The sequence below is a fragment of the Haliotis rubra genome, unplaced genomic scaffold, assembly GCF_003918875.1.
Source record: "Haliotis rubra isolate DU_JTF1 unplaced genomic scaffold, ASM391887v1 Scf526, whole genome shotgun sequence".
Lineage (NCBI taxonomy): Eukaryota > Metazoa > Mollusca > Gastropoda > Lepetellida > Haliotidae > Haliotis > Haliotis rubra.
Genome location: NW_025767220.1, coordinates 35,354 through 54,792, shown reverse-complemented (window position 1 = coordinate 54,792; position 19,439 = coordinate 35,354). Strand labels below are relative to the sequence as shown.

The window sequence follows — 19,439 nt, the reverse complement described above, 5'->3', positions numbered from 1 at the left end:
AAGAACCTATATCCCTTCTGCCTTCAGACAGTCCCTCACTATGAACCTATATCCCTTCTGCCTTCGTATCTCTCATGTATTGGCCAACTGTGGTATATACTGTGTACACAGGGTCAGACTGGTTCATACTGTGTACACAGAGTCAGACTGGTTCATACTGTGTACAGAGTCAGACTGGTTCATACTGTGTACACAGGGTCACACTGTGGTTCATACTGTGTACACAGGGTCAGACTGGTTCATACTGTGTACACAGGGTCAGACTGGTTCATACTGTGTACACAGGGTCAGACTGGTTCATACTGTGTACACAGGGTCAGACTGGTTCATACTGTGTACACAGGGTCAGACTGGTTCATACTGTGTACACAGGGTCAGACTGGTTCATACTGTGTACACAGGGTCAGACTGGTTCATACTGTGTACACAGGGTCAGACTGGTTCATACTGTGTACACAGGGTCACACTGGTTCATACTGTGTACACAGGGTCAGACTGGTTCATACTGTGTACACAGGGTCACACTGTGGTTCAGAATGGTAAATACTGTGTACTTTACTGCTAGTTGTGATTGGTTATGAAAATTTACCATACTCCTTGTAATGACTGCTCCTGTCTCCTCTGCCAGACTGCTAGTTGTGATGCAGTATATTTATATATGTAGCAGAACGGTCCTCACTATGTGACTGCTGCACAGCGTGATATTGTCCAGGTCGGTTGTGTCTAAGATGAATAATTATCTGTGTTGTGGTGCATGTTTGTCTGAATGATACTTAGCAGTGTCCAGTGTATGGAGAAGAGACTATCAACTGACAAGGAATCAAAGGCATTAAAGCATTTTGTATCTCACTGTGTGTCCCTTGTCTCGCGGGGACTGCAGGGGGTCCATGCATTCCGTAGCTTCAATGTTTGCCAAGAATGTTAGTGCCATAATCGGCTTCAGCTGGTATGATGTCATTAGTGCCTCACTGTGCATCAATTGACAAGTTTTACATGTGTTTCGTGTTTCTGTGAGCCGGAGCCGCAATGGTTATCAAGCACAGTTACGTCAGATTTGATGGAAAACGTCCAACGAAAACGATTTGAAAAATCTATACTTTCTTTTGCCCGGAAGTATATTTCTGAAGTCTTCACATACTGGCCGAAAACGTGTGTGGAATATACTTATTACGTAAATAGTTACATGCATTACATAGAGATACCAGGTGATATCCAACAGACAAATAGGGCAAAACTGTGAATGTCGAGCCACTGACAGCTAATCATTATATTTGTCAATGGTTGCTGAGGAGTTCACTGAAAACATTTATTCTACAAATTATAAATACAAAGTACATATTGTTCCTGTTGCCAAGGGATGACACCAGACCCAGCTGTTGTGGCCTCCCAGAACATTCTCAGTGAGTGCTTCAGGCTGTGGACCTAAGCTTGGATCAGCACAGAGTCTATGGTGTGGAGCACGCCATTGGTCACAGTGGTGTCAGCTGTCGTGATGTTGGACCCATTCACTGTTAAGCCACCTGTCAACCAAACATATAATAATACATTGAACAGTGACACCATTAAAGTGGACATAAATGCGTTCAGAGCTGAATCTGAATAAACCTGTTCGTATAATATTCAACTAGTATATTATCAACAAAGGACTGTATATGAGATTCACTTACCAGTACCAGCCTATATATCAGTAATACCTACCTGTACCAGCCTATACATCAGTAATACCTAGCAGTACCAGCCTATATATCTGTAATACCTACCAGTACCTGCCTATATATCAGTAATACCTACCAGTACCTGCCTATATATCAGTAATACCTACCAGTACCAGCCTATATATCAGTAATACCTACCAGTACCAGTCTCTATGTCTGTAATACCTACCAGGACCAGTCTATATGTCAGTAATACCTACCAGCACCAGTCTATATATCAGTAATACCTACCAGTACCAGCCTATATATCAGTAATACCTACCAGCACCAGTCTATGTCAGTAATAGCTTCCAGCACCAGTCTATATGTCAGTAATACCTACCAGCACCAGTCTATATATCAGTAATACCTACCAGTACCAGCCTATATATCAGTAATACCTACCAGCACCAGTCTATATATCAGTAATACCTACCAGTACCAGCCTATATATCAGTAATACCTACCAGTACCAGCCTATATATCAGTAATACCTACCAGTACCAGCCTATATATCAGTAATACCTACCAGTACCAGCCTATATATCAGTAATACCTACCAGTACCAGTCTATATGTCAGTAATACCTACCAGTACCAGTCTATATGTCAGTAATACCTACCAGTACCAGTCTATATGTCAGTAATACCTACCAGCACCAGTCTATATGTCAGTAATACCTACCAGCACCAGTCTATATGTCAGTAATACCTACCAGCACCAGTCTATATGTCAGTAATACCTACCAGCACCAGTCTATATGTCAGTAATACCTACCAGCACCAGTCTATATGTCAGTAATACCTACCAGCACCAGTCTATATGTCAGTAATACCTACCAGCACCAGTCTATATGTCAGTAATACCTACCAGCACCAGTCTATATATCAGTAATACCTACCAGCACCAGTCTATATATCAGTAATACCTACCAGCACCAGTCTATATGTCAGTAATACCTACCAGCACCAGTCTATATATCAGTAATACCTACCAGTACCAGTCTATATATCAGTAATATACCTAGTCTAGTACCAGCCTATATATCAGTAATACCTACCAGTACCAGCCTATATATCAGTAATACCTACCAGTACCAGCCTATATATCAGTAATACCTACCAGTTTACCAGCATATAATAATCCAGTATATACCTACCAGTACCAGCCTATGTATCAGTAATACCTACCAGTACCAGCCTATATATCAGTAATACCTACCAGTACCAGCCTATATATCAGTAATACCTACCAGCACCAGTCTATATGTCTGTAATACCTACCAGTACCAGCCTATATATCGGTAATACCTACCAGCACCAGCCTATATATCAGTAATACCTACTATTTTATGGCTACATATCAATAATACCTACCAGTACCTGCCTATATATCAGTAATACCTACCAGTACCAGCCTATATATCAGTAATACCTACCAGTACCAGCCTATATATCAGTAATACCTATCAGTACCAGCCTATATATCAGTAATACCTACCAGCACCAGTCTATATGTCTGTAATACCTACCAGCACCGGTCTATATATCAGTAATACTTACCAGCAACAGCCTATATATCAGTAATACCTACCAGTACCAGCCTATATATCAGTAATACCTACCAGTACCAGCCTATATATCAGTAATACCTACCAGTACCAGCCTATATATAAGTAATACCTACCAGCACCAGTCTACATGTCTGTAATACCTACCAGCACCAGCCTATATATCAGTAATACCTACCAGTACCTGCCTATATATCAGTAATACCTACCAGTACCTGCCTATATATCAGTAATACCTACCAGCACCAGTCTATATGTCTGTAATACCTACCAGCACCAGTCTATATATCTGTAATACCTACCAGCACCAGTCTATATATCAGTAATAACTACCAGCACCAGTCTATATGTCAGTAATACCTTCCAGCACCAGTCTGTATGTCAGTAATACCTACTAGTTTAAGGCTACATATCAATAATACCTACCAGTACCAGCCTATATATCAGTAATACCTACCAGTACCAGCCTATATATCAGTAATACCTACCAGTACCAGCCTATATATCAGTAATACCTACTAGTTTAAGGCTACATATCAATAATACCTACCAGTACCTGCCTATATATCAGTAATACCTACCAGTACCAACCTATGTATCAGTAATACCTACCAGTACCAGCCTATATATCAGTAATACCTACCAGTACCAGCCTATATATCAGTAATACCTACCAGCACCAGTCTATATGTCTGTAATACCTACCAGTACCAGCCTATATATCGGTAATACCTACCAGCACCAGCCTATATATCAGTAATACCTACTATTTTATGGTTACATATCAATAATACCTACCAGTACCTGCCTATATATCAGTAATACCTACCAGTACCAGCCTATATATCAGTAATACCTACCAGTACCAGCCTATATATCAGTAATACCTATCAGTACCAGCCTATATATCAGTAATACCTACCAGCACCAGTCTATATGTCTGTAATACCTACCAGCACCGGTCTATATATCAGTAATACTTACCAGCAACAGCCTATATATCAGTAATACCTACCAGTACCAGCCTATATATCAGTAATACCTACCAGTACCAGCCTATATATCAGTAATACCTACCAGTACCAGCCTATATATAAGTAATACCTACCAGCACCAGTCTACATGTCTGTAATACCTACCAGCACCAGCCTATATATCAGTAATACCTACCAGTACCTGCCTATATATCAGTAATACCTACCAGTACCTGCCTATATATCAGTAATACCTACCAGCACCAGTCTATATGTCTGTAATACCTACCAGCACCAGTCTATATATCTGTAATACCTACCAGCACCAGTCTATATATCAGTAATAACTACCAGCACCAGTCTATATGTCAGTAATACCTTCCAGCACCAGTCTGTATGTCAGTAATACCTACTAGTTTAAGGCTACATATCAATAATACCTACCAGTACCAGCCTATATATCAGTAATACCTACCAGTACCAGCCTATATATCAGTAATACCTACCAGTACCTGTCTATATATCAGTAATACCTACTAGTTTAAGGCTACATCTCAATAATACCTACCAGCACCAATCTATATATCAGTAATACCTACCAGTGGCAGCCTATATATCAGTAATACCTACTAGTTTAAGGCTACATATCAATAATACCTGCCAGCACCAGTCTATATGTCAATAATACCTACCAGCACCAGTCTATATGTCAATAATACCTACCAGCACCAGTCTATATGTCAGTAATACCTACTGGTGTCCAACAATATGTTACTAAAACCCACCAGTACCAGACTACATATCAGTAAAAATTCCCGTACTCAACTTATTTCACTTATTTCTTCCAATACCCAGCTATATATCACTAATATTTCCACTACCAGACTATATATCTGTAATGTCTTTCTGTACTCCGCTACATTTCACTAATACCTACCGGTACACAACTGTATACCATTACTACCTATTAGTACCAGATTACATAAAGATTACAGATTGTAACTCAGTTATACCCACCGACTCCTATCTGTAGCTTGCCCTGTAAGGATTGAAGTACTAGACCTTCGTACAGCCCTGCACTGAAGAACGTTCCTGTGTTAACCAAGTGGTTTTGCAGCACACCTGTGAACAGACAGCGTGCTACTGAAATATGTCAATGTTTAGTGTCAGCAGAATCTCACTTCGCCACGGTGTGGAAATACCGGCAGACATTGACTTGTACCTACCCCGGAGTCGGGGGATGTTTTCCAGCAGGGAATCTAGGACCCCAGGGGGGAGGCGAGCAAAGGCGGCATCAGATGGGGCAAATACAGTCTGGTGGTCAGCTGAAAACACCAACATGTTCATCAGTAGCCTCAATTCACCCAAACTGATAGGTAACCTTCATTCAACAACCGATAAACGAGTAGCCTTGATAAACAACTGACCAGTAACCTTCATTCAACAACCGATAAACGAGTAGCCTTGATAAACAACTGACCAGTAACCTTCATTCAACAACCGATAAACGACTAGCCTTGGTAACATTGATTCATCCATTCTGAGAAGTATCACAGATTCATCTATTCTGAGAAGTGACTCTGATTCATCTATTCTGAGAATTAACATTGATTCATCCATTCTTACTAGTAAAGTTGATTCATCTATTCAGAGAAATAACACTGTTTCATCCATTCTGAGAAGTAAAACTTATTCATACAAATAGTTGTATTGTATCTGGGTGTAGTTGAATCCCATTCGTACATGTGTCACATATTTGTATTGCTAGTTCATTAATGAAAAACGTAAAAAGGAAAGGGCTTAAAATACAGCCTTGTCTAACACCTAGTTCACTAATGAAAGGTTCAGATAATTCATGCTGATTCCTTACACACACTTTAACATTTTCGTATATACTCTTCAACATTTTATTCATTTTACTACTAAGACCGTGCGAATGTAGAAGTCTCCATAGTTTATCCCGCTGCACAGAATCGAAAGCCTTTGCAAAATCAACGAATAGTGCGTAGAACTTTCCACCTTTTGAGCTGAGGTATCTTTGTATTAGGCTATACAGTATAAAGATATTATATGTTGTTGTATATCCCTCCCTAAAGCCCGCTTGACCCTCGTATATCTGATCCATGACGTCAGTCCATTTAACTAATCTTTTGTTGATAATGTAAGTAAATAACTTGCCAAATATACTAAGTACAGTTATTCCACGGTAGTTATTGGTATCTTTAGGGTCACCCTGTTTATAGACTGGAACAAGAATGCCAACTGACCAAGATTCAGGAAAGTTCCCAGTGTCGAGAATAATATTGAAAATAAGCTCAAGATATGGAAGTAAAAGATCAGATGAATGTTTGAAAAATTCCGGGAGGGTGTTGTCTAATCCTGGTGACTTATTACACTTTAGATGTTGTATACTGTTAAGTATTTCATCTCTACTTATTGGGGCATCCAATATGTCGGGGTCTACACCTGTAATATGAGTAGACTCAGTATCGTTCACATAGTCTTGTCTATTTGGATCTGGGTTGTTATCAGAGGTAGAGAATAATGACTGAAAGTAATTGAACCATTCGTCGATTTCAATGTTATTATTTTGGCTTTTCTTAGGATTTAGTGTTTTAAGTTCATACCAGAATTTTTTTGGCATCATTTATATTATTTTCTAGGTTATATTTATTTATATTATTTTCATATAATATACATTGCTGGTTATGAAAAAACATATAAACAAAATTATAAGCGTACAATCGCAAATCAAAAGTGCAATATTGTTTTCCTTGGGTTTACTTCCCCAGAAATCGAAGCAGCCGGGATACCGAACCCAGTCAGAGTGGGTGGGTGTGCACTCAAGTATAACGGCTGGTTCATTAGCAGATGCCCTCACGGCTCATTGTGTGTGTATATATAGAGATGTTGGGTTTTGTAAATACATGCTCATTTTTGTGTATAACATTTTACAATCAACAGACATCATAATATGTCATGTGTTTAAGTATCACACCTGCCTGTCTGTGTAATTACATAATGTGACAGAGACCGAACTCGGGCCATAAATCAATGCATTTTGTTTATGGTGTATAGCTTGATTGGTGTTAAGTTCACCACCATTACATGTGGTCAGTGATAGCAGCTGTATATTTAATATTGTCATTAGCAGACAGGCAGGCAGACACACAGGTGTCAATAAAACAATACATTGAGTTTTGTCTGTGACAACGACATATCTGTATCACAGTTAGAAATTCTGTCAACGCTAAATAATGACATTGCTTTTAAGTATCGAACTGAGAAAGTGACTCGGTAAGAAGAACGTGTGGTGAAATAGACAAATGAAATTATATAAACAGTTTATTTACTGTCATAACATATAAAAAGCTCGCGCCTGTGAGATATCAACAAAACATTAGGAAAATGGCTCACACCAAAGCCTTCACCGAGTATTCACCTGACAACCCGCTTCCAAGCTGCACGAACCTATTTCACTGCGCACGTGTTATGAGCGCAGCCCAGCTGTTGAAACCAGTTTTCCCCCGAAAAGTCTGGGGAAAATTAGTGAAACGTTTGAACTCCGATTTCGCGCGTGTTTTTTCATCGCGTTATTTTTCAACTTTTTAAGATGAATTTGCATTTTTTACGATTTGTTTCGGTAAGTCCATACCGAAAGGTATAAGAATCTGCAAAGCTGTGTTTTACGTTGCATGTGACCTTTAACATTGATTCATCCATTCTTACTAGTAACGTTGATTCATCTATACAGAGAAATAGCACTGTTTCATCCATTCTGAGAAGTAAAACTTATTCATCCTCTCTCATTGGTAACATCAACTCATCAATTATCACTGGTAACATCGACTCATCCATTCTCACTTGTAACATCGACTCATCCATTCTCACTGGTTACATCTACTCATCCATTCTCACTGGTTACATCGACTCATCCAATCTCACTGGTAACATCGACTCATCCATTCTCACTGGTTACATCGACTCATCCATTCTCACTGGTAACATCGACTCATCCATTCTCACTGGTTACATTGACTCATCCATTCTCACTGGTTACATTGACTCATCCATTCTCACTGGTACCTTTGATTCATGTACATTCTAACTGGTAACATCGACACATCCACAGACTATTATATGGTCTCTGCTTGACCTGACTATCAAGTTACCTACATTTATTCAGCCACTGACAAGCAGCTTTAATCAAAGATTGCCAAGTTACCTATATTCTGCAAATAATGCCTCAGTATGTGGGGCCATATTGTAAGAATTACGCTGATCACCTGCAAATTCCTGGGACAAGCTGGCTTTGGTGATGGCAAGACGGAGGGTGCTGAAACTGTCACTTCCGGCCACATAGTCGAATGCACTTCCGGTAGGTACAGGGTAGATAACTCCCTTCATCATAAACAACATGCCATTACTGCAGGGTAGATCCGAGAGGAGGACGGGGCTCCCGGACACTGTCGTCTGTCAGAGCGAAAAGTTAGAAATAGTTCACACGTTCTCACTCATGAGCATGATTTGAACCCAAATAAAATCTGAGTATCTAACAAGAACACAAATTGTACCTGGACTTTTATCTGTAAAAAAAGATGATAAACTGTATACGTATTAATTAGTGGACCCTGAAGAAGAGAGAGACAGCGTGAAGTGGACAACCCTGAAGAAGTGTGACACAACGTGAAGTGGACAACCCTGAAGAAGTGTGACACAACGTGAAGTGGACAACCCCGAAGAAGAGTGAGACAGTATGAAAGAGAGTGAGACAACATGAAGTAGACAGCCCTGAAGAAGAGTGAGACAACATGAAGTAGACAACCCTGAAGAAGTTTGACACAACGTGAAGTGGACAGCCCTGAAGAAGAGTGAGACAATGTGAAGTGGACAACGCTGAAGAAGTGTGAGACAGCATGAGGTGGACAACCCTGAAGAATAGTGAGACAATGTGAAGTAGACAACCCCGAAGAATAGTGAGACAACGTGAAATGGACAACCCCTAGGAGGGTGAGATAGTATGAGGGGGACAACCCCGAAGAAGAGTGAGACAGCGTGAAGTGGACAACCACGAAGAAGAGTCAGACAATGTGAAGTGAACAACCCTGAAGAAGTGTGACACAACGTGAAGTGGACAACCCTGAAGAAGAGAGAGACAATGTGAAGTGGACAACCCCGAAGAAGCGTGAGACAGCGTGAAGTGGACAACCCCGAAGAAGAGTGAGACAGCATGAAGTGGACAACCCCGAAGAAGATTGAGACAGCGTGAAGTGGAAACCCCGAAGAAGTGTGACACAACGTGAAGTGGACAACCCCGAAGAATAGTGAGACAACGTGAAGTGGACAACCCCGAAGAAGAGTGAGACAGCATGAAGTGGACAACCCCGAAGAAGATTGAGACAGCGTGAAGTGGAAACCCCGAAGAAGTGTGACACAGCGTGAAGTGGACAACCCTGAAGAATTGTGAGACAGTATGAGGTGGACAACCCTGAAGAATAGTGAGACAATGTGAAGTAGACAACCCTGAAGAAGCATGAGGCAGTATGAGGTGGACAACCCTGAAGAATAGTGAGACAACGTGAAGTGGACAACCCTGAAGAATTGTGAGACAGTATGAGGTGGACAACCCTGAAGAATAGTGAGACAATGTGAAGTAGACAACCCTGAAGAAGCATGAGACAGTATGAGGTGGACAACCCTGAAGAATAGTGAGACAACGTGAAGTGGACAACCCTGAAGAATTGTGAGACAGTATGAGGTGGACAACCCTGAAGAATAGTGAGACAACGTGAAGTAGACAACCCTGAAGAAGCATGAGACAGTATGAGGTGGACAACCCTGAAGAATAGTGAGACAACGTGAAGTGGACAACCCCGAAGAAGAGTGAGACAGCGTGAAGTGGACAACCCCGAAGAAGATTGAGACAGCTTGAAGTGGACAACCCCGAAGAAGTGTGACACAACGTGAAGTGGACAACCCCGAAGAAGAGTGAGACAATGTGAAGTGGACAACCCTGTAGAAGTGTGAGACAGCGTGAAGTGGACAACCCCCAAGAGGAGTGAGACAACGTGAAATGGACATCCCCTAGGAGGGTGAGATAGTATGAGGTGGACAACCCTGAAGAATAGTGAGACAACGTGAAGTGGACAACCCTGAAGAATAGTGAGACAGCGTGAAGTGGACAACCCCGAAGAAGATTGAGACAATGTGAAGTAGACAACCCTGAAGAAGCATGAGACAGTATGAGGTGGACAACCCTGAAGAATAGTGAGACAACGTGAAGTGGACAACCCTGAAGAATTGTGAGACAGTATGAGGTGGACAACCCTGAAGAATAGTGAGACAATGTGAAGTAGACAACCCTGAAGAATTGTGAGACAGTATGAGGTGGACAACCCCTAGGAGGGTGAGATAGTATGAGGTGGACAACCCTGAAGAATAGTGAGACAACGTGAAGTGGTCAACCCTGAAGAATTGTGAGACAGTATGAGGTGGACAACACTGAAGAATAGTGAGACAGCGTGAAGTGGACAACCCCGAAGAAGAGTGAGACAGCGTGAAGTGGACAACCCTGAAGAAGAGTGAGACAACGTGAAGTGGAAACCCCGAAGAAGTGTGACACAACGTGAAATGGACAACCCCGAAGAAGTGTGAGACAATGTGAAGTAGACAACCCTGAAGAAGCATGAGACAGTATGAGGTGGACAACTCTGAAGAATAGTGAGACAACGTGAAGTGGTCAACCCTGAAGAATTATGAGACAGTATGAGGTGGACAACACTGAGGAATAGTGAGACAGCGTGAAGTGGACAACCCCGAAGAAGAGTGAGACAGCGTGAAGTGGACAACCCTGAAGAAGAGTGAGACAACGTGAAGTGGAAACCCCGAAGAAGTGTGACACAACGTGAAGTGGACAACCCCGAAGAAGAGTGAGACAATGTGAAGTAGACAACCCTGAAGAAGTGTGAGACAGCGTGAAGTGGGCAACCCCGAAGAAGAGTGAGACAGCGTGAAGTGGACAACCCCGAAGAAGTGTGAGACAATGTGAAGTAGACAACCCTGAAGAAGCATGAGACAGTATGAGGTGGACAACCCTGAAGAAGAGTGAGACAATGTGAAGTAGACAACCCTGAAGAAGTGTGAGACAGCGTGAAGTGGACAACCCTGAAGAAGAGTGAGACAGCGTGAAGTGGACAACCCCGAAGAAGATTGAGACAGCGTGAAGTGGACAACCCCGAAGAAGTGTGACACAACGTGAAGTGGACAACCCTGAAGAAGAGTGAGACAATGTGAAGTGGACAACCCTGAAGAAGTGTGAGACAGCGTGAAGTGGACAACCCCCAAGGAGAGTGAGACAGCGTGAAATGGACAACCCCGAAGAAGTGTGAGACAATGTGAAGTAGACAACTCTAGAAGCATGAGACAGTATGAGGTGGACAACCCTGAAGAATAGTGAGACAACGTGAAGTAGACAACCCTGAAGAAGTGTGAGACAATGTGAAGTAGACAACCCCGAAGAAGTGTGAGACAGTATGAGGTGGACAACCCTGAAGAAAAGTGAGACAGCGTGAAGTGGACAACCCCGAAGAAGTGTGAGACAGCGTGAAGTGGACAACGCTGAAGAAGTGTGAGACAGTATGAGGTGGACAACCCTGAAGAATAGTGAGACAACGTGAAGTAGAGAACCCTGAAGAAGTGTGAGACAGCATGAAGTAGACAACCCTGAAGTAATGTGAGACAGTATGAAGAAGAGTGAGACAGTATGAGGTGGACAACCCTGAAGAAGTGTGAGACAGCATGAGGTGGACAACCCTGAAGAAGTGTGAGACAGCATGAAGTGGACAACCCCGAAGAAGAGTGAGACAGTATGAAGAAGAGTGAGACAACATGAAGTAGGCAACCCTGAAGGAGTGTGACACAACGTGAAGTGGACAGCCCTGAAGAAGAGTGAGACAATGTGAAGTGGACAACCCTGGAGAAGAGTGACACAACATGAAGTAGACAACGCTGAAGAAGTGTGAGACAGCATGAGGTGGACAACCCTGAAGAAGAGAGAGACAGCATGAAGTAGACAACCCTGAAGGAGTGTGACACAACGTGAAGTGGACAACCCCGAAGAAGAGTGAGACAATGTGAAGTGGACAACCACGAAGAAGAGTGAGACAATGTGAAGTGGACAACCCTGAAGAAGTGTGAGACAATGTGAAGTAGACAACCCTGAAGAAGAGTGAGACAATGTGAAGTGGACAACCCCGAAGAAGAGTGAGACAATGTGAAGTGGACAACCCCGAAGAAGTGTGAGACAATGTGAAGTGGACAACCCTGAAGAAGAGTGAGACAATGTGAAGTGCGCGACCCCGAAGAAGAGTGAGACAATGTGAAGTGGACAACCCTGGAGAAGAGTGACACAACCTGAAGTAGACAACGCTGAAGAAGTGTGAGACAGCATGAGGTGGACAACCCTGAAGAAGAGAGAGACAGCATGAAGTAGACAACCCTGAAGAAGAGTGAGACAGCGTGGAGTGGACAACCCCGAAGAAGAGTGAGACAATGTGAAGTGGACAACCCTGAAGAAGTGTGAGACAATGTGAAGTAGACAACCCTGAAGAAGAGTGAGACAATGTGAAGTGGACAACCCCGAAGAAGAGTGAGACAATGTGAAGTGGACAACCCCGAAGAAGAGTGAGACAATGTGAAATGGACAACCCTGAAGAAGTGTGAGACAGCGTGAAGTGGACAACCCCGAAGAAGAGTGAGACAATGTGAAGTGGACAACCCCGAAGAAGAGTGAGACAATGTGAAGTGGACAACCCTGAAGAAGTGTGAGACAGCGTGAAGTGGACAACCCCGAAGAAGCGTTGAGACAGCGTGAAATGGACAGCCCCGAAGAAGTGTGAGACAATGTGAAGTAGACAACCCTGAAGAAGCGTGAGACAGCATAGGGTGGGCAACCCTGAAGAAGAGAGAGACAGCATGAAGAAGAGTGAGACAGTATGAGGTGGACAACCCTGAAGAAGAGTGAGACAGCGTGAAGTGGACAACCCTGAAGAAGAGTGAGACAACATGAAGTAGACAACCCTGAAGAAGTGTGACACAACGTGAAGTGGACAACCCTGAAGAAGAGAGAGACAACATGAAGTAGACAACCCCGAAGAAGAGTGAGACAGCATGAAGTAAATGTCAAAATAAGTTACAACTGTTATTCATTTTGGATTTTCCCTCCCATCCGGTCTGTTGCTGGTTGAAGCTGGAGATGAGAAAAAAACTTGACGAGGTTCCACTATGACGAGGTTCTACTATGACGATTTTCCTACTATGATGAATTTCTTCTATGACGAGTTTCTGCTATGAAGACTTCCCCCTTCCAAAATTTTTTTCTTTTGGATATAATGATGTAATTATCTATGAATATTATACTGGAGATTTTATAAACGGGTAGTCGAATATAACTAACTACGGATACTCGGGGCACATTGACAACTAAAGACCTTGCCGGCTTGCCACTCACAATCTCCTTGCCACTTTTGACGATGTACTTGTTGATGCGGACAGCGGCGCCAGCAACAGTGGGCAACAACTCCTCGTTGTTGAAAAATGCGGATACCATGCTGCCAGTGACGATGTGGTAGGACATGAGGTTTTTGCGGAAGGATGGGTCATCGTTGAGACTGTTGTTGACGGTGGCTGGGAGGGACTCGAATGCCGTCGGCACAGGTGCAAAGAGGCTTAGATTTCCTGGGTCGGTTAAACGAGGTTAACTTCAACTGTCGGAGTATCAATTTTTTATACTTTGGCAACACCCCTTCCCCCACCAACCCCAACATTGACTCTCTCTCAGTCACTCACCCACTTCTACATTGACATATGGTGCTACGTGGACTTCTGGACTGACATATGGGATAAGTGGACTTCTGCATTGACATATGGGATAAGTGCACTTTTACATTGACATATGAGATAAGTGGACTTCTATATTGACATATGAGATAAGTGCACTTCTACATTGACATATGGGATAAGTGCACTTTCACATTGACATATGAGATAAGTGGACTTCTATATTGACATATGGGATAAGTGCACTTCTACATTGACATATGGGATAAGTGCACTTTTACATTGACATATGAGATAAAGGGACTTCTACATTAACATATGGGATAAGTGCACTTCTACATTGACATATGAGATAAGTGCACTTCTACATTGACATATGAGACAAGTGGACTTCTATATTGAATCCAGTGGACTTCTAAATTGAACTTCTAAATAAGTGGACTTCTAAATTGACATATGGGATAAGTGGACTTCTATATTGAATCCAGTGGACTTCTAAATTGGACTTCTAAATAAGTGGACTTCTAAATTATCATATGGGATAAGTGGATTTCTACAATGACAGATGAGATAAGTGCACTTCTATATTGACACATGGGATAAATGCACTTCTACACTGACATATGAGATAAGTGGACTTCTACATTGACATATGGGATAAGTGCACTTCTACATTGACATATGAGATAAGTGCACTTCTACATTGACATATGAGACAAGTGGACTTCTATATTGAATCCAGTGGACTTCTAAATTGAACTTCTAAATAAGTGGACTTCTAAATTGACATATGGGATAAGTGGACTTCTATATTGAATCCAGTGGACTTCTAAATTGGACTTCTAAATAAGTGGACTTCTAAATTATCATATGGGATAAGTGGATTTCTACAATGACAGATGAGATAAGTGCACTTCTATATTGACACATGGGATAAGTGCACTACTACATTGACATATGAGATAAGTGGACTTCTACATTAACATATGGGATAAGTGCACTTCTACATTGACATATGGGATAAGTGGACTTCTACATTGACATATGGGATAAGTGCACTTCTTCATTGACATATGAGATAAGTGCACTTCTACATTGACATATGAGATAAGTGCACTTCTACATTGACATATGGGATAAGTGCACATCTACATTGACATATGGGATAAGTGCACTTCTATATTCACATATGGGATAGGTGGAGTTCTACTTTGACACATGGGATAAGTGCACTTCTACATTAACATATGGGATAAGTGCACTTCTACATTGACACATGGGATAAGTGCACTTCTACATTGACACACGCCGCTAGGTAGACATATGTCGTGGCCAGAGAGGTTAGTGAACACTTGTATTTGGTCAAACAGGGTTAACTGTACTGGTGTATGGACGTATAGTGATAGGTTGATTAGCAAGTGGTCCCAATAGGTAGGTAAACGTCTGTATGGACGTATAGTGATAGGTTGATTATCCAGTGGTCCCAATAGGTAGGTAAACGTCTGTATGGACGTATAGTGATAGGTGGATTATCAAGTGGTCCCAATAGGTAGGTAAACGTCTGTATGGACGTATAGTGATAGGTGGATTATCAAGTGGTCCCAATAGGTAGGTAAACGTCTGTATGGATGTATAGTAATAGGTGGATTATCAAGTGGTCCCAATAGGTAGGTAAACGTCTGTATGGACGTAAAGTGATAGGTGGATTATCAAGTGGTCCCAATAGGTAGGTAAACGTCTGTATGGATGTATAGTGATAGGTGGATTATCAAGTGGTCCCAATAGGTAGGTAAACGTCTGTATGGACGTATAGTGATAGGTGGATTATCAAGTGGTCCCAATAGGTAGGTAAACGTCTGTATGGATGTATAGTAATAGGTGGATTATCAAGTGGTCCCAATAGGTAGGTAAACGTCTGTATGGACGTATAGTGATAGGTGGATTATCAAGTGGTCCCAATAGGTAGGTAAACGTCTGTATGGACGTATAGTGATAGGTGGATTATCAAGTGGTCCCAATAGGTAGGTAAACGTCTGTATGGATGTATAGTAATAGGTGGATTATCAAGTGGTCCCAATAGGTAGGTAAACGTCTGTATGGACGTATAGTGATAGGTGGATTATCAAGTGGTCCCAATAGGTAGGTAAACGTCTGTATGGATGTATAGTAATAGGTGGATTATCAAGTGGTCCCAATAGGTAGGTAAACGTCTGTATGGATGTATAGTAATAGGTGGATTATCAAGTGGTCCCAATAGGTAGGTAAACGTCTGTATGGACGTATAGTGATAGGTGGATTATCAAGTGGTCCCAATAGGTAGGTAAACGTCTGTATGGATGTATAGTAATAGGTGGATTATCCAGTGGTCCCAATAGGTAGGTAAACGTCTGTATGGATGTATAGTAATAGGTGGATTATCAAGTGGTCCCAATAGGTAGGTAAACGTCTGTATGGACGTATAGTGATAGGTGGATTATCAAGTGGTCCCAATAGGTAGGTAAACGTCTGTATGGACGTATAGTGATAGGTGGATTATCAAGTGGTCCCAATAGGTAGGTAAACGTCTGTATGGACGTATAGTGATAGGTGGATTATCAAGTGGTCCCAATAGGTAGGTAAACGTCTGTATGGACGTATAGTGATAGGTGGATTATCAAGTGGTCCCAGTAGGTAGGTAAACGTCTGTATGGACGTATAGTGATAGGTGGATTATCAAGTGGTCCCAATAGGTAGGTAAACGTCTGTATGGATGTATAGTAATAGGTGGATTATCAAGTGGTCCCAATAGGTAGGTAAACGTCTGTATGGACGTAAAGTGATAGGTGGATTATCAAAACATGCCTCTGTTCACCCAGCAGAAAATGGGTACACGGTTGGAAAAAAGTCATGTGACTATAACCTTCCAGCGCCTTTCAGGCAGCTTATCCGGGGTAATAATCATCAGATTCTGATAAAGCGCCGCGAGCAATCACTTGGTGTTTGGATACTGCGCGCTATAGAAGATGACTTATTATTAGTATTATCATTATTATATACTGTTTATGAATTTACTGTCTCGTGAATTTCGTTCAAGCATTGTTCATGATGTGCACGTGAACATGTTCGGGATAAAACTCCAAAGTTTGAGTGAAACGTGTATGTGTTGTGTAGGCACATCCTTGGACACGTCATCGTCGACAACCACCGACTACTTTCAGCGAATTTGGGGCTGCCCTGCATGAATGGAATGAACCAAAGTGGCATTGGACATTTGATTAGCAATATGCGTCGTCGAATCTGAGATGTACGTCATTCACGTAATATTACCGAGTTTGACTTTTCATGGTAAATGACTTGATATACAGGAAGGCGCTTTGGCCGATCGTTTAACAAAATAGCTGTTATTCAACTCTTGCAATATAGTATCCACAGTTTCCAATATAGTATCCATTCATGTTACGTAGTATTCACACATCGTAACATGATATCATTAGGTTATAATATAGCTGTTATTCAACTCTTGCAATATAGCATCAAACTGTTCCAGTACACTATCGATCGCTTGTAATATGATTGATTGTATCCACAGGTTCTAATATAACTATCTTCTCATAACTGATGAAATGTATTATCTACGTGTATGGTAAGTAAAAGCTCACTGCATGGAGGTACCTGGTTGTTTCACCATGCTGCTCAGCCCCGCATCGGTGAGGTAATCTGTCAATGAAGTGGCACCATAGTAATTAGCATCGTCAAACAGCGTCACGTTGTCCCTCACGGCGGACACAGCCGTCAACAACAGGAACACGCCACAGCAAACTGAAGCCATTATAATCGATATCTTCGTGAGACCTGACGCCAGTTGGAGCTATGTGTTTGTTATCTCGGGAACGCAGAAGCCTATCTACAAGGTGACACAGCGAGAGACTCCTATCTGTAAACAGATCTACTTCTATCGTCCACTTTCATACACACATGCCTTTACATGTCATCTATTCTTGTGACATAAAACACACACACACACACACAAACATACACACACATACACCCCCGCGCGCGCGCACACGTCAAGTACATGTCATCTGTTGCTGCTACTATATTCTCACATGTCTTCTATATCTTCTATATTCTCACATGTATGTAAAAGGACACAAGTGCTGCTGCTACTATATTCTCACATGTCTTCTATCGTATATAAAGGACACAGGTGCTGCTACTATATTCTCACATGTCTTCTATTGTATATACAGGTGCTGCTACTATATTCAGGTTCTGCTGCTACTGTATGTATATAAGGACACAGGTGCTGCTACTATATTCTCACATGTCTTCTACATGTCTTCTACTGTATATAAGGGACACAAGTGTGCTACTATATTCTCACATGTCTTCTACTGTATATAAAGGACACAGGTGCTGCTACTATATTCTCACATGTCTTCTATTGTATATACAGGACACAGGTGCTGCTACTATATTCTCACATGTCTTCTATTGTATATAAAGGACACAGGTGCTGCTACTATATTCTCACATGTCTTCTACTGTATATAAAGGACACAGGTGCTGCTACTATATTCTCACATGTCTTCTATTTTATGTAAGGGACACAAGTGCTGCTACTATATTCTCACATGTCTTCTACTGTATATAAAGGACACAAGTGCTGCTCCTATATTCTCACATGTCTTCTACTGTATGTAAGGGACACAAGTGTTGCTGCTATATTCTCACATGTCTTCTACTGTATGTAAGGGACACAAGTGTTGCTCCTATATTCTCACATGTCTTCTACTGTATGTAAGGGACACAAGTGTTGCTGCTATATTCTCACGTCTTCTACTGTATGTAAGGGACACAAGTGTTGCTCCTATATTCTCACGTCTTCTACTGTATGTAAGGGACACAAGTGTTGCTCCTATATTCTCACATGACTTCTAATGTAAACGACACAAGTGCTGCTCCTATATTCTCACATGTCTTCTACTGTATGTAAGGGACACAAGTGCTGCTCCTATATTCTCACATGTCTTCTACTGTATGTAAGGGACACAAGTGTTGCTCCTATATTCTCACGTCTTCTACTGTATGTAAGGGACACAAGTGTTGCTCCTATATTCTCACGTCTTCTACTGTATGTAAGGGACACAAGTGCTGCTACTATATTCTCACATGTCTTCTACTGTATGTAAGGGACACAAGTGTTGCTCCTATATTCTCACGTCTTCTACTGTATGTAAGGGACACAAGTGTTGCTGCTATATTCTCACATGTCTTCTAATGTAAAGGACACAAGTGCTGCTCCTATATTCTCACATGTCTTCTACTGTATGTAAGGGACACAAGTGTTGCTGCTATATTCTCACGTCTTCTACTGTATGTAAG

The 19,439-nt window shown here is 41.7% G+C and overlaps 1 protein-coding gene across 1 annotated transcript; it reads right to left on the bottom strand.

The window, feature by feature from the left end:
* Positions 1-1,292: 1,292 nt before the first annotated feature.
* LOC124252844 (transforming growth factor-beta-induced protein ig-h3-like) lies at positions 1,293-17,940 on the bottom strand. Its single transcript, XM_046686517.1, has 6 exons — positions 17,727-17,940; positions 13,747-13,973; positions 8,525-8,711; positions 5,465-5,563; positions 5,256-5,360; positions 1,293-1,520 (listed from the first exon to the last, which is right to left on the bottom strand). Exons 1-6 carry the CDS (start codon positions 17,881-17,883, stop codon positions 1,423-1,425), a joined length of 873 nt encoding a protein of 290 aa, XP_046542473.1. The 5' UTR covers positions 17,884-17,940; the 3' UTR covers positions 1,293-1,422.
* Between the last annotated feature and the right edge of the window lie 1,499 nt (positions 17,941-19,439).